This window comes from Platalea leucorodia (assembly GCF_965183815.1).
Source record: "Platalea leucorodia genome assembly, chromosome: 1".
Taxonomy (NCBI): Eukaryota; Metazoa; Chordata; class Aves; order Pelecaniformes; family Threskiornithidae; genus Platalea; species Platalea leucorodia.
In genome coordinates, this window is record NC_138823.1 from 85,639,081 (window position 1) to 85,653,644 (window position 14,564).

The window sequence follows — 14,564 nt, forward strand, 5'->3', positions numbered from 1 at the left end:
TCTGCTGGTAGAAGCTACACCAATCATGCTTTTAATGCAGCCCTGTCCAATTGTACTGAACGATTCAAAACTTGTTTAAACTATGCCCCTTTTTAAGTCTCATTGGGAGTTTAATTTATACAACTTTGAAATACCTTTACATTTCCCCAAGAGAGTAAAGGGAACTTTGTGTATGTAAATATCAGACTTGTGAGATAACTATATCTGATAGTTAATTCTTCAGCAGTATAAAAAGTAAGCTGTAGACCTGAGGTGAATAAAAGACTTCTAACTCATGAAAGACTCTGGCTGACCTTGCCAGTGCCATTAATCATGAGTAGAGCTTAAGCAGATTGTATAGCACTGCAGAGATTTTAGAAGGAGAATATAAGGATATATGCACTTAGGGGGCCATAAACCATTGTCTTCTTACAAAATGTCTGTGCCTTAGATCATCAGAAAAAGTCAGATGAAATAGTTTTACAGATCTTCCATGGCATAATGCCTTGCGCATATCTGTACTTCTGTTACCTGTACAGCTATGTTTATGCATGACTATGTACATAAAGTGTGGGCAAACATACTGTTTTATATTTTTATTCTGCCTCTGTTAGTATCTTGGCAAGAACAAAATTAATAAGGTTTCCATGCTGAAAAGGCTTTCTAAAATGTTTGATGTGGGTCTGACAATGAAATACAATGATATGCTGAACTATAGCAGATGGTCAGTTGAAAAATAACTACCTCTATAATATGTATGCCTATAGTACCTACAGAGTAACAATCTAATTGCAAAGAAAAGTGATGTGGAGTTCTTTACATATACTTCTTTAGTGACACTTACAAGGGAAAAAATGTCTTGGTACTAAAAATACAATAACACTCCTAAAAAACCCTCTCCATTTTATGTTTTAATAATAGAATAATTTTGAAAGAAGAGGGGGAGCCAAGGGAAATTTCCTTCACATAAAGGAATAGCTGCTTTCATATTTTTATTATTTTGGAAAAATGTAATATTTGCATGAACATTTTAAATATTCATTGATGTATGCTAAGATCTTTTCCTTTTTAATTTGGGCTTTACATCTTCAGAGTGAGCAACAGCATTTTAAATTTAAATTTTAAGTGAAATTTTGGAAGAAGAAATATGATGTCTTGACATACTGTTTTCTTCTTTTAAAAAAACAAACATAACCCCCAAACACAACATACATCCCCCCTTAGTTTTAGATATACTTCAGGAAGTGATCTCCATCCTTGTTCTAAAAGAAGTCAGCATGTTGCTATTGCTTCTTGTCTTAAAGTTCTTGTCCAATTTACCATTCAGTTTTGTAACACCATCACAGCAGACTCTTTACCACTTAAATGATAAAAGTTTCAATAGGCACTTTAGTGGAATTACGAAAAAGCTACCACTCTTCCACTGTGATGCCAGAAAGCTATCTTCTTTCTAAGTCGGGTCAGTAAACTGTACCTTGTAGGCCTGAGCTTGTCTCAGTGTAATTCCAGAGTAACAAAATGACAACAACAAAAAACTGTGTATATTACAGGATTTATCTTTCCTTCGCAGATTAAACCAAAACTGACAGTATGATAAATGTAGTAACTTGCTGGAAACAGTTGCTGTCTTTTATAATCAAAGGAATCCTGTCCTATTATAAAGCTTAGGTTTATCTTTTAAATTTGTTGTGGGTTTACTTTTCTTTTTATTTCACGGTTGTAGTTGTACTTAAGTGACTTTGTCAGGGTTATAACTTTCTTCTTCTCCAAACATATCTGCCAAGATCTTAAAGCGAGGTCCCCAGTCACTCAGATAGTCATAATCCTGGTCTGCCTCTGTAGTAAGGGAGTCTATAGAGCTGAGAGACTCTGCAACAGATCCATTTCCTTCATAAGCATAGGTTGCCAAGGAATCGTAAGGGGGTGCAGTTGGATCTACATCATTTTCCTGCAGCCTTTGATTAATGAAATCTCTTATGTCTGTGTTATCTTCCACTGGTGGTCTCTGACGTGGAAAACGCAAGGTGTCTGGTTTTATGTCTCTGCGTATTTTGTTATCTTCAATCACTTTAGGATTCCTCAGGGCACCTATGTCGAAAGCCTGCGTGTCCTCTTCTCCGCCTCCTTCATCATCATAATGGATTACATTATCTCTGATGTCTTCTTTAGAGGTCATCAGGGTGTCTTTTTTCTTCTGCCTCCGTAGTGCTACATACAGTACCACAATGACTGTAACAAGAGGAAACTGAAGTTAAGACATGCACAGAAATAATTTGGTACTCTGATGATATATCATTATATCTTCCTTTGAAAGTTGCAAGCAATCAAAGGGACTTTTTCCTTAGAAGATATGCTCCTACTATTCTTTTAAAAATAGCAGTGCTCTAGCCAATGAAAAGTCATTTGTTGTTTGATGTATGAGTCTAACTCCTTAGTGCTTGCTGTGCTGCTGAAGGAGGTAACAAATAATTTTCCTACTGGCTTGCTTTGCGAACAAATAGAATTGGACAGGACTTCAGCTTTTTAGTTCAGAGAGACAGACAGATGGGATTTTTTTTTTTTTAAATGTCTTCCATAGCAAAATAGAGAACAATTTCCAAATTTCCACACTGCAGAGAAAAAAAAACCCACAGTATTAAAGAGAAAAAAAAAAAAAAAAGGAATCTTTAAGATGGAGAAAAAATAATCCTACTTCAGCTTTTTATACAGTACACTTCGGCCTTCTGGGATCTGCTTTGAAAAATCTTCAGGGATCTGCTTTGAAAAATCCCATGTGATATGATTCTGGAGAGAAAAGGGGTACAGGAGAGCTGGTTGATTTTCAAGCATCACTTCCTCCAGGGTCAACAGTGGTCCATCCTGATGAGCAGGAAATCAAGCAAAAGCAGCAGGAGGCCTGCATGGATGAATAAGGAGCTCCTGACTAAACTCAGAGATAAAAAGAGAGGCATATAAGAGATGAAAACAGAGACAGGTGAGCCAGGAGGAATATACAGTGACTGTCTGAATATGCAGGGATGCGGTTAGGAAAGTCAAAGGCCGTCTGGCCTTGAATCTCACGAGGGACATGAATGGCAACAAGAAGGGCTTGTACAAGTACAACAGCAGCAAAAAAAAAAGTAGGGAAAATGTGGGCCCACTGCTGAATGGGACGGGGGACCTGTTGACAAAGGACACAGAAAAGGCCAGCCTACTCAATGGCTTCTTTGCCTCTGTCTTTATTGGTAAGGTTGTCCTTCAGGAATCCCAAGTCCCTGAAACCAGAGGGAAAGTCTGGAACAAGAAAGACTTATCCTCGGTGGAAGAGGGTCAGGTTAGGGAACACTTGAACAAATGGGACACATGCAAGGACATGGGACCTGAGGGGATGCACAAATGAGTGGTGAGGGATATGACTGATGTCATTGTGAGGCCACTTGTGATAATTTTTGAAAGGTCATGGGGACTGGAAGAAGTTTCTGAGGACTGGAGCAAATGTCACCCCTATCTTCAAGAAAGGCAAGAATAATCTAGGGAACCTACAAGCCAGTCAGCCTCACTTTGATGCTGAGGAAAGTGATGGAGCAAATAATTCTGGAAACCATTTTCCAACCTATGAAGAACTGGAAGGGGATCAAGAGTAGTCAGCATGGATTTATGAAGGTGAAATTGTGCTTAACCCACATGATAGCCTTCCCCAGTGAGGTGACTGGTGGATGAAGGGAGAAAAGTGCATTAATGTCATCCTAACTTTAGCAAAAGCTTTCGATGCTGTCTCCCATAACAACCTTCTCAGAAAAACTGAGAAAGACTAGACAAGTAGATAGTGAGGTGAATTGCAAAGCTAGCAAAACTGCCAGGCTGTAAGGGTTGTGATCAACAGCCCAAAGACCAGATGGAGGCCAGTCACTAATGATGTAACCCAGGGGTCAATACTGGGACCAGTTTTGTTTAACATCTTCATAAATGACCTGGATCATGGGACTGAGTGCACCTTCAGAAAGTTGGCAGGTGATACAAAACAGAGATTGTGCCACCAGTCAAAGGGACCTCACCAGGCTGGGGGAATGGGCCAACAGGAACCCCATGAAGTTCAACAAAGGGAAATGCCAAGTTCTGCACAAAGAGAGGAATAACCGCATACTGTAGGTGCTGTTGGCTGACTGCCTGGAAAGCAGCTTGACAGAGAAGGACCTAGGGTCCTGGTGGACAACAAGTTCACCATGACCCAGCAGTGTGCTCTTGTGGTAAAGAAGGCCAACAGCATTTCGGGCTGCATTAGGAAAAGCATTGTCAGCAGGTCTAGGGAGGTGATCATTCCCCTCTGTTCAGCCCTGGTCAGACACGCTTGGAGTTCTGGGTTCAGTTCTGGGCTCCTCAGTACAGACATGGACTTCCTGAATTGAGTCCAGTGCAGAACTACAAAGATGATTAAGGGGTTGGAACATCTGCCATATGAGGAGAGGCTGAGAGAGCTGGGACTGTTCACCCTGGAGAAGAGAAGTCTCAGGGGGATGTTATCAATGCATATAAATACCTGATGGATGGAACTAAAGAAGGTGGAGCCAGGCTTTTCTCAGTGCTGCCCAGTGACAGGATAAGAGGCAATGGGCACATATTGAAATGCAGGAAATTCCATTAAAACGTAAGAAAAAAGCTTCTTTACTGTCAGAATGGTCAAGCATTGGATCATGTTGCCCTGAGAAGTTGTGTTGTGTCCATCCTTGGACATATTCAAAACTCAACTGGATTTGTCCCTGCGCAACCTGCTCTAACTGACTCTGCTGTAAGCAGGGAGGGTGGACTAGATGATCTTCAGAGGTGCCTTCCAACTGTGATTTTGTGATTCTATATAATATAAAATATTACAAACTGTTTTTATTCCAAATGACAACTCAATGGCAATCAGATTGTGTGTGGGGGGGAGGTTTCAATAGTTTGTCTTTGGAGATATATTTCATTGAATGCAAAATTTGCTTGTAGTAAACTGGCCTTTTTGTTATTTCTAATTCCCTAACTGCCTTTGGTAGAAATGACAGTGTTCTAAGTGCTGTTGTTGAAGTAACACAATAATGAATACAGGAGTTGCAATGGTTATAAATTCATGGTCAGGCTTGTGTGGCCTAAGATAACTCCTGATTCTGGTACTATATTGACTGTCTTTTGTGTAGAAATGAGTTCGACAAGAATGACTTCAACTAAAATTTTAATGACTCTGTGTCAGGCCAGGTTCACAGCAAGAAATGAAAATCCAAAAGCAGTTTTTAAATTGATCAATGGAATAGTAAGGAGAAAGTCTGGATATAAGATAAATGCCATTCTCTTAGGTTACACACAGCACTGGAGATCTCATTATTTATACATTAGTTTTTCTGGGTAATATTGCCAGGCTGATTGGAACAAAAGGAGTTATTAAAGGACCAAAACCTCTTTTCCAAACATAATCTGAGTAATTCTATCTAGCATTCTGTGCAAAGCAGGAATTAAAATATCTTCATTAGTTTTGTATGTGCTAAGAGCATCAATCAGCAGCAGATCTGGTAAAGAGTTCTTTGACATAATTATTTTTGATTGAATGTGCTGGGTTTTTTTAAATAAAAATTGTATTCATTTCAACAAAACATTAGGAAACATCAACACAGTTCTGTTGAAGGCCTCCATTATGACCTAGCAAATCTGGGGGAAATTCAGACTTCAGGTACTCCTGCTTCCCCAGATACTCTGCCATTGTAAATGATCTCTGTACCAAGAGCACCAAGCTCTCTGCTGCATAGTTCACACTATCCAGATTACTGGACACAAAGGTGGCAACTTGAAAGGCTTTGCTACAGCTATGTGTTTAGGGCTTCTAGGCACTTTGCTCTGTAACAGAGAGGTTAGATATCCTGGGAATCCTGCCTTAAGACAGAACCCTAATTGACTTATCTCTTTGTGTGAAAATAAGTTAAAGCTTTTTTCACAATGGAATTTCTTTGATGCTGAGGCTCACCCCTGACTGCTTTTACCTAGGAAACCCCTAAACGTAAAAAAGTAGTCCCAAGGAATTGTGCTAAAGGAGACAACATTCTTCTTGCTTCCGAAAAACTGACCTAATGTTTTGTTTTGTTTTTAAATTCTTCAGAATGGTTGTATTTGTTATTAATTCTTATTCCATTTGCCATTCTCATTCTGATTTGAAACAACATTTTTCTCACAACATGAAATTTTTACACAGGGCAGATATCCTGACTTTTAACCACTGCTACTCAGAAGTTATTTAGGTAACCCTGAGCCTGTAGTAATTTACTTAAGTAGTAAATTACTATAATATCCAAATGCAGAGGTATCCATATGTTATATTCTGTGTCTGCAGCTATTTTTGCCTAGGCAGTAGACCTACATAAGCATGAGATCTAGGAAACCCACTAGTATCAAAAAGAGACATAGGCTAGCATCTGTAAGATTCTGCTTTCTGCAGCCCATATTGTGACTGTGTAAGATACAAAGTTGTTTTTATTTCATTGTCAGTTCATTAAGGCTATATTGTAAGTAGGATGCACATGAGTATTGACTGCTTTGGGCATGCTGTAAATAAGGCAATATTTAAATATAATGTAGATCAAATGACGATGCCACCTTATGGAATCAATGCCTGCCTGAAATTAAAATATTCCTGTAAAGGTTCAGACAGATCAAGCCAGTCACAGTCTACATTACAATTATTTTCTCCTCTCTCATTTCTTTGTTCTCCTTTTCCTCAAATTGCCATGAAGAATTAAATAAAGGCCCTTACTAAATCCTTACTGCTGTTACTATCAGTAGGACTTGTCTACGTTAGTACTAATCTAAAAATATTAATTTTTCAAGAAAAGTACTTAAACAAAACTGTTTCAGAGAAAATATTATGTTTTGGATTCCACTGAAACTGGTTCTCTTCATGCAATAAGAAATACGTAGGTGTTAGCAGAGTCATGGTCATGGTCAGTGCTTTGGGATGCTTTTCTAGAAACATAGAAGCATAAAAGTTCTCATAAACAGCCACACATTTTCAATGGCTTTTGATAAACAATAGATGAAGCTAATAACAATGTAAATTAATTCACAGGTGAATAAGCAGAGTAATGTACTTCACATGGTTTCATGAGAACTAACCTAGAAGTATAACAATACACAACAAGATTGCAATCAGTGCTCCTGTGCTGAGGCCTACTGGTAAGAAGATTGCTTCCACGTTGCAGGACAGGATGGTACCATCAGAATCACATCTGCAAACACGGATAGTCATTGTGTTTGTGCTGCTCTGGACAGGGTAACTGCTATCTTCTATTACTACTGGAAGAAAGTACAGCTCTTGTTGCCTTCTGCTGTAACCATTTCTCCTGGTTTCAATCCCAGCAGTGTTGTCTGTAAAACATGACACAGTCATTACAGGATTTTTATTTTGTGCTTCAGTTCACCGTTGTAGTTTGTATCACCTTTAGTAATAGGCAGCTATTCCATTTTTGAAACTCAGTGGATGACATGCTTCATGTAATTGCCTTGGTTTATCATTACAGAAGGTGTTGTATTCTGACTGGTACAGCTATTTTTTGCAGAGCATTAAATAATATTCCGTTTATTGTAAACTTGTTAGCTTGACAGCTAAAATTTCAAAGAAGACATAAATAATAATTTAAAAAAGCATTACAGGTATTAGATTAGGAAGGCTTTTCAGTTTTTCTTTTCTCCTTATCTCCTTATATTCCAAGCCTGTGGTCCAAAGGACTTTGATTGCCCATGGATTTAAAATCAAGTCTCTATTAATTAATTAATTTCCCTTAAAACTGAAAGTAATATACCTAGACAAAATGCAAAACCCCTTCAACTTTCCTGCCCCATTAAAAATAAATACAGAAATGAACTGAGTACTTTATAATCAGTACATTTTCCATCAATTAATCATGAATGTGTTCAGAAGCCCTAGAAGTTACATTTTGTAATTTCTTGGCAGTAGATATCCAGTAATCGCTGCTTTTCTTGAATCAAACAGAGTAGCAAGGAAATGATGTGCAATTTAAAAGAATTACATTGAAAGCAGAACCAAAATGAAATCAGCAGGGAATTAATTAGCTGACAGATCTGAACGAAGGTAGCCTGCAGCAGTGACCCTTTTGCCATCTCACCCATGTGCTTTACTATATCTTTAGAAGAGGTCACTTGCTGTCCATGTTATGACTTTCATCCCTTCCTGGAGTTTTGTCACTAGGTAGGATTAAGGACTCTGAATTCAACACTCAAATACTTGTGTGCAGCTCTTATTACAGACAATAAGAAGGAACCCTAAATATCTAAAATCAGATATGTTATGATCAAACACTGTTGAGAAAGCTCTTGACTGACAAAATGTTTATTTCAGAAGTCCCCTTTTTATCAAACTGAAACATGGCACATGGACATGTCAAGTTTAGCGACATTTAGTTTTGAAAAAGAAAAATGTCTCAAAATTGTTTGAATCAAACTGACTTCCATATTCAGCTTGTTCTTTCTATGATTAATTATCTGCACTGTATAAAGAGTTTTATATCTGATTTGGAGTCATCCAGCTTATTCTTATTTCTATTCTTATTTCCATGTCTATTAATAGAATTATTTCTATTCTTTTATTTTTCTTCTAATTGCAATGTTGAAGATTACTACATGTTACAATGCCACCAAATGACTTTCCATTCTCCTTTGAGGAAAATCAAACAGATCAAGCTCTTAAGTCCTTTACTTTGAACAATTTTTGTTGCTCTTCTATGACGCCTTTCAATTGGTCAGGGTCTTTTTGAAAATAGGGACACAGGCATGTGTTTGAACTCTACACAGAGCAGCCTGGAGCTGCAGTTTGAAGCTGAGACAGCTTCTGGTTCTTCAGTCTGTTGGCAATAGATTCATTTTCAGGATGTGTGTGACAGTCTGGAGAGAAGGAAAATTCTCTCCCTTACATGAGCAACTGAGTGTGCTCGGCAGGGAAGCAGCCCGCTAGGGAGCAGAGTGAGGCCAGCAAAGTGGAAAGAGGAAGGTGGGCAGTTCAGCTGGAAGCACACCAGCTCTGTCAGGGCCTCTCACTTATATTCACAGCTGGTGGTTTGGTCCCGGCGCTGCTGAAGGCATAGTCTAGAAACATAACATTTCCCTGTGTTTATATTTATAAAGACTCCAAATGGCCACCTTGAGCTTCCGTCTTGCTTCTGTCCTCATTAAGTTATATTCTGAGAAGTATGGAACCTAGAAAAGTTTGTTCTCTTGGGTGCTCTACAAACATGTTACACCTGCTGTAATATCACACCACCCATGATTTTTAGCTTTATAGAATAGCACTGGTTATTGGGCTTCTTGATGTGTTTAAAAACGTTAAATGACAACTTTACTTGTAAAAGCGTTAATTGTAAGACAGTGAACAAGATTTTTTCCTAAAAAAAAAATCAAAATTCCTTTCACAAAGTACCTTTTGGTACTAACATAATTGCTAACTCAAAGGATAATAGTATTTATGTTTTTTGAAGGTTTCTGTAGTGAAAATAAGGTTGTGTTATTATAACTCTAAATTGTGCACAGGGCAGACCTTCCACCTTTTTGGCAAACAAAAGGCAGAAGATATTAAAAATATTGTATAGAGTTTCTGTTTGGACAGATTTTTCTAATAGCTCTGTAAAATCATCAAAAGTTAAAAAAATTTTTGTGGTTGGAAAATATTCCGCAAAACCTTTTTTTCTGTCTTCCTTATGTTTCAATAAACAGTGTACTTCTTTCTTCTTTTTTAGTGACTATTTAGAAATGCTTTTAAGAGCGTATATGTAGGTACATATACACATAAACAAACATTTATCCATGAAAAATTGTGTGTCTTGGTGGTTTCTAATTCCATTTTTTATGGGAATATTGGATTTTTTTTTATACAGTAGAGAAAGTTTATTAACAGACTACTGAGATCCAAAGTCATCTTGGTGTCAACATTACTGGTTTAAAAAGGGAAATTTAATTATCTAATAATATTTGAGAAATTTTCTCACCAAAATTATATGCTAAGCACACTTCACAAAAGCTGTAAATGAGCAAGGTCATTGAGTTTACTTACTGTATAGCCTTTCTAAGTTTAAAGATTCTTTTGAGAAATTAAATACATTAAAATGACCAGAGAAGAACTGAAAGACTTATATTTAAAACAATACTTTGAAATTATTTGAAAAAAAAAAAAAAAATCTTGGTGAAATTAAAGGGTATTTTAGTAAATGGGCAGAAAGAAAGAAATAAAAGCTCTTACTTTAAAGAAATCTTGACCAAAAGAGCAAAGGTATTTAGAAATACACAGTATTCATGTTATAAGGCTACATAACTATGAAGATACTACCCACATGGTCCTTCAAATGTGTTGACAAGTGAAAAGATTAAAGTAATTCATGTAAAATATGAGGAAGATCTAAAGAGGTATATTTTCCTTCTTCTGTTAAGATATAGAGAACTTTTTGTTTTCTTTTTAATTGTAATCACTAGCAAAGTTCATCATGCTGAGATTTCCAAGGAAATACTACCAACAGCTAAGTAGGGAACAGAAAATAACAGAAACTACAGTGCAGGATTAAGGGGAAGCAAACGTAAGCATTATCCAAAATTTTAAGTCCAGTGGGACACAGCTGAAAATAATTTAAATCTTGCCTGGCATAATTCTAGTTAGATATTGAAATGCCACAACATTTTAAAATACTAGTAGCTTTTAAAACCAAACTGTTTAGACTAAGCACTTCTGGAGAAGAGTAATGACCTAATCTTCCAAGAATAGAAGTAAGGTGACTTGAATTCATTGTAACGTTGCCCTTCATATTCATTGAGCTGTCTGTCTCAAGAAAACTATTTGAATGGCCTCTGATAGAATGCTGATGTACACATTTTTTGTTTCATAAGTTACTATTATTCATGTCTGCAATACTATGAATTATTATGGTTTCATTATATACTGTATTTACAAATAATTAAGTGAAATGCTTTGCTCATCTGTAAAATGTTTTTAGCTATCTATGATCTACTAAGATAAAATAAGTTTGGGAACAAACCATTTTTGTCATTGTCTTGTCATCTTCACAGAGAAGCTATATAAAAAGAGATAATAAGCACAGTTTATTTTTCTGCAGTTTAAAATATATTTCTTCCTGAACTTTCTTAATGATCAAGGTCTTCATGATCAATAGTTGTGCTTATTCTGTTGGCTTTAATTTTGTATCACCTAACACTGACAAAAGTGTATGGCTTCAAAAATAATGTAAGTCATATATGTAAATGGTTGTAAAAAAGGCTAAATAAGTAGCCTCTGCAATTTTTTTCATTCTGTGTATTATCCATGTCTAACACTTTTTAGGCCTTGGGTTACTTAATTCTCAAGAAAGGAACCTTTACATCATACTCAGTATCATCTCAAATTTAAATTAAAAATAATAATAAATGTAATTAATAAATTTTTTTAAAAATTAAGAATTACATCCTTTTTCTTAAAAGTAATACTTATAACCTACATAGTTAAATAGGCGAAGGAATGTTACTGAACTTTATTGGATGGCTTTAGGTGTTATTTCTTTGCAGAGTAATGTAAATCCTTTTTTATGAAAAGCTTATCATATCACAGTTCTTTAAAGATCACCTAATAGCTGATAAACTCATCGTTAAATTTTTTTCCTTATTTGATCAAAGTAATTAGTGGTGAAAATTTACTACAGTTTGTTATGATGTTTTAGCTGTGTCTGTTCACAAGACTACATGCTTGAAGATGTTTATGATAGGAAAAAAGATCAATTTTTTCATCTTGGGTTGTTCTTTGCCGTTTGTCAAAAGCATTCAAGTGAAAATGAAAAAAACGATCAGCTATGACAAAAATTGGGGGGAAAATCAGAGATGTTAATTATATAAGTCTACAAATTATTGAGTGTTGTGGAATGTTATACTGCAGCAGCACTGTCCATATTTAGAACTAATTCTTCTGCAGAACTATGCATCCTCCAGAAAGCACAATAGATGGGTACTTTGAGAACAGTTAGCAAAGTAATAGTATTTAAACAAGGCAGCAATAGTACCTTGTTTAAAGGTATACCTGCATTGGCATGAGTTCTTCCTGAGATACTGAATGATAAAAGGAAGAAAATAAAACAGGTAGCAGTGTTTTTGCAGGCCTGTAGGGAAATCTCAGCCTTTGATGTTCTGACAATTCCTGTCCCCTAAAAATGAGAAAAGGTGCAAGACCTGAATTTATATTAATATATGTCCTAGATAGTTCAACAATTAGAAATGTCAAATAAAAAAGTCTGTAGACATGACTGTAATACAAAGTAATCATATTTGTCATTATAATCACAGCCTGCTGCTTTGAAAGAGAGATATGGGTGAGCAACTTACTTCTGTAGTCAAGGACTGTGAAATTTGGTTTGTTGGAAGCCTCAGCTGACAGTCTGAAGGAAAACCTTTGCCCAGCTGGTGACAAATCTTTGTCTGCTGCAGTGACAGTCTGTATCACCTGAAACCAGATTAAGATTAATTCTGAAGTCAGTTCACTCTTCTAAAAGAGGCAGTTTTGTAGGAGTGCAAAGCGAACGTCAAATGAAACAATGAAAGTGAAATTCTGCTGGATTACTCTCATTCCCCTAATATATTGGACAGTGGAGGCAAGAAGTCTGAATACTATAGCCTCCAGATGACTCATGACGTCTCCATATGTCTCACTTTCACATATCTGAAGGAAATCAGAAAGATTTACCCTATATTCATAGCAGAAGTATTTAATGTTTGGGTTTTGTATCAAAATACTAGTGACTGTTTTCAGGTGAGTGATTACTTAAAGGCAGTTCACTTTATCTACTGCTACTACTATCACTGTTACGACTGGTACCTGTTGTAGTACTTCTACAACAAAAGCTGCACCCTAAATTTACAGCTTGAAATGAAGCAGAGAGGGTTGAAAGGTCTGCACCATATCGGCGTGAAGGAACTTTTGGGTCCCAGAGTCCTATCTGCTAGATTTCAGGTAAGCATAGAGCAGTTAAAATGTTTCATAGTAGGGTTGCCACTGATCTTTTAAAAGAAAAGCATTTTTTTATGTAACAAAGGTCTAAATATTTATAATTTTTGACAGCTCAGTGCTTATCTCAGCCTTCCCTGTAAAAGGTTCCCTTTTCTATTGTTAGTGCCTGGATAAGGCACTAACTAAAGGTATCTGACAAACTAGAGGTTAAATTAGGTTGTATGGTAGTTAGTTGAAACATATAAAAAAAAAGAAAAGAAAAGATGAGGTACAAATATCATGTGAGGTCATGGACAAATCTGTAATAAAGGCAATAAAAATTACATGGACTGATTACATATTACATACATATAAAGAGAAGTCACTGATTACACAGCAGGCTGAATATGTTCCTTCCATGGTTGGCAACTCTCAACGTTGAACAGTTGAAGTTACAAGTTTTGTCTTGGAAACAGTATTAGCTATTAATATGTATGACAGTTGGCCTTGGTGCTTTCCAGCACTCTGTTTAATTGCACAAATTTTGTGCAGAAGGAGCACGTGCCAACAGCTTCTGGAGCCAGCTCTATTAATACTGGCTTCACTCATGGTACAAGGTGATATTCTGAATCTGAAATAGGTTTTGCAGTGTATATTTGAAACTGCTTATAAAACCAACCTTTCAGGGGGATTGTCTTTGGGGTTGTAGATTCTTTTTCTCAGAATAGGACACAGAAATGTGTGTAATCCATCCTACTCCATTTATTCACTGCAGTTTTACCCTTATATTTAAGTGGTTTTAAGGAAGGGATTCTTTCTCCTGTCCTAGCTATTAAATGCGCAGTAAAGGGTGGCTCAGGCCCATATAATCAGGGACAATAAAAATAAATAGACCATAAATAGACCATAAAGGTCAACAAACAGAATTTCAAAAGGTATTTCCAACATAGACATTTTATTTGTAAAAGAATTCTAACCATGATGTCATTTTCAAACCCCAAAATTTCTATTGCTGTAAATAATACGGAAAGAAAAAGCAAAATAGTAAGCATTACAAATTTGAAATACCTGTCCTGGTTTGGCATTTTCGCATACAGATGTCTCATATGGAACTGAAATTTCAGGAGGAAACTCGTTGACATCCAGGACATTTATTATAACGTTGACTTTGCTGGTTAATAGTGGGTTACCTATAAATGATTTTGAGGAGAAAAGCATTAAGGAATACTATTTATGTTTGTTGTCATCACCAGTACCCATGAGCTGTCATAAACTGTTTTGATCCCAGTACTGTGACTTCTAAAAGCCCTTTACTTTCGTTTATTTCTGATTTGTACTAAAGGAAAAATCGGAAGCAAACTTCTTATCGTCTTGTACCAGACTTTGATCCATTACTCTTCATGGAATAAGGAATCAATCAACATGATTATGTTTATCAGAGTATAAATTAAAGAATTTGAAGTTGTACCTGTAATTAAAGATGCAAACTTTTCTCAGATCACTTTTCATGGAGTCTGTGGAAAATGCTTCCAATGATTAGAACAGAATTCTGTTTTCCACAATGGAATGCAGAAAATCAGTATTTATTACTTAGCCACTGTTTACATCTTCAAGATATTAAGGA

General features: G+C 36.3%; 1 protein-coding gene across 2 annotated transcripts in view; it reads right to left on the reverse strand.

Annotated features, from left to right (window-relative positions):
• Nucleotides 1-1,708: 1,708 nt before the first annotated feature.
• The window catches only part of CDH12 (cadherin 12), a gene marked incomplete at both ends in the record, with an annotated part of 167,766 nt that continues 154,910 nt past the window's right edge, over nt 1,709-14,564 (reverse strand). For both annotated transcript variants that reach the window (XM_082310084.1, XM_082310083.1), the window contains 4 exons: nt 1,709-2,208; nt 7,090-7,341; nt 12,340-12,457; nt 14,009-14,130. In XM_082310084.1, coding sequence (XP_082166210.1) covers nt 1,709-2,208; nt 7,090-7,341; nt 12,340-12,457; nt 14,009-14,130 — 992 coding nt within the window. The remainder of the gene's footprint in view (nt 2,209-7,089; nt 7,342-12,339; nt 12,458-14,008; nt 14,131-14,564) is intronic.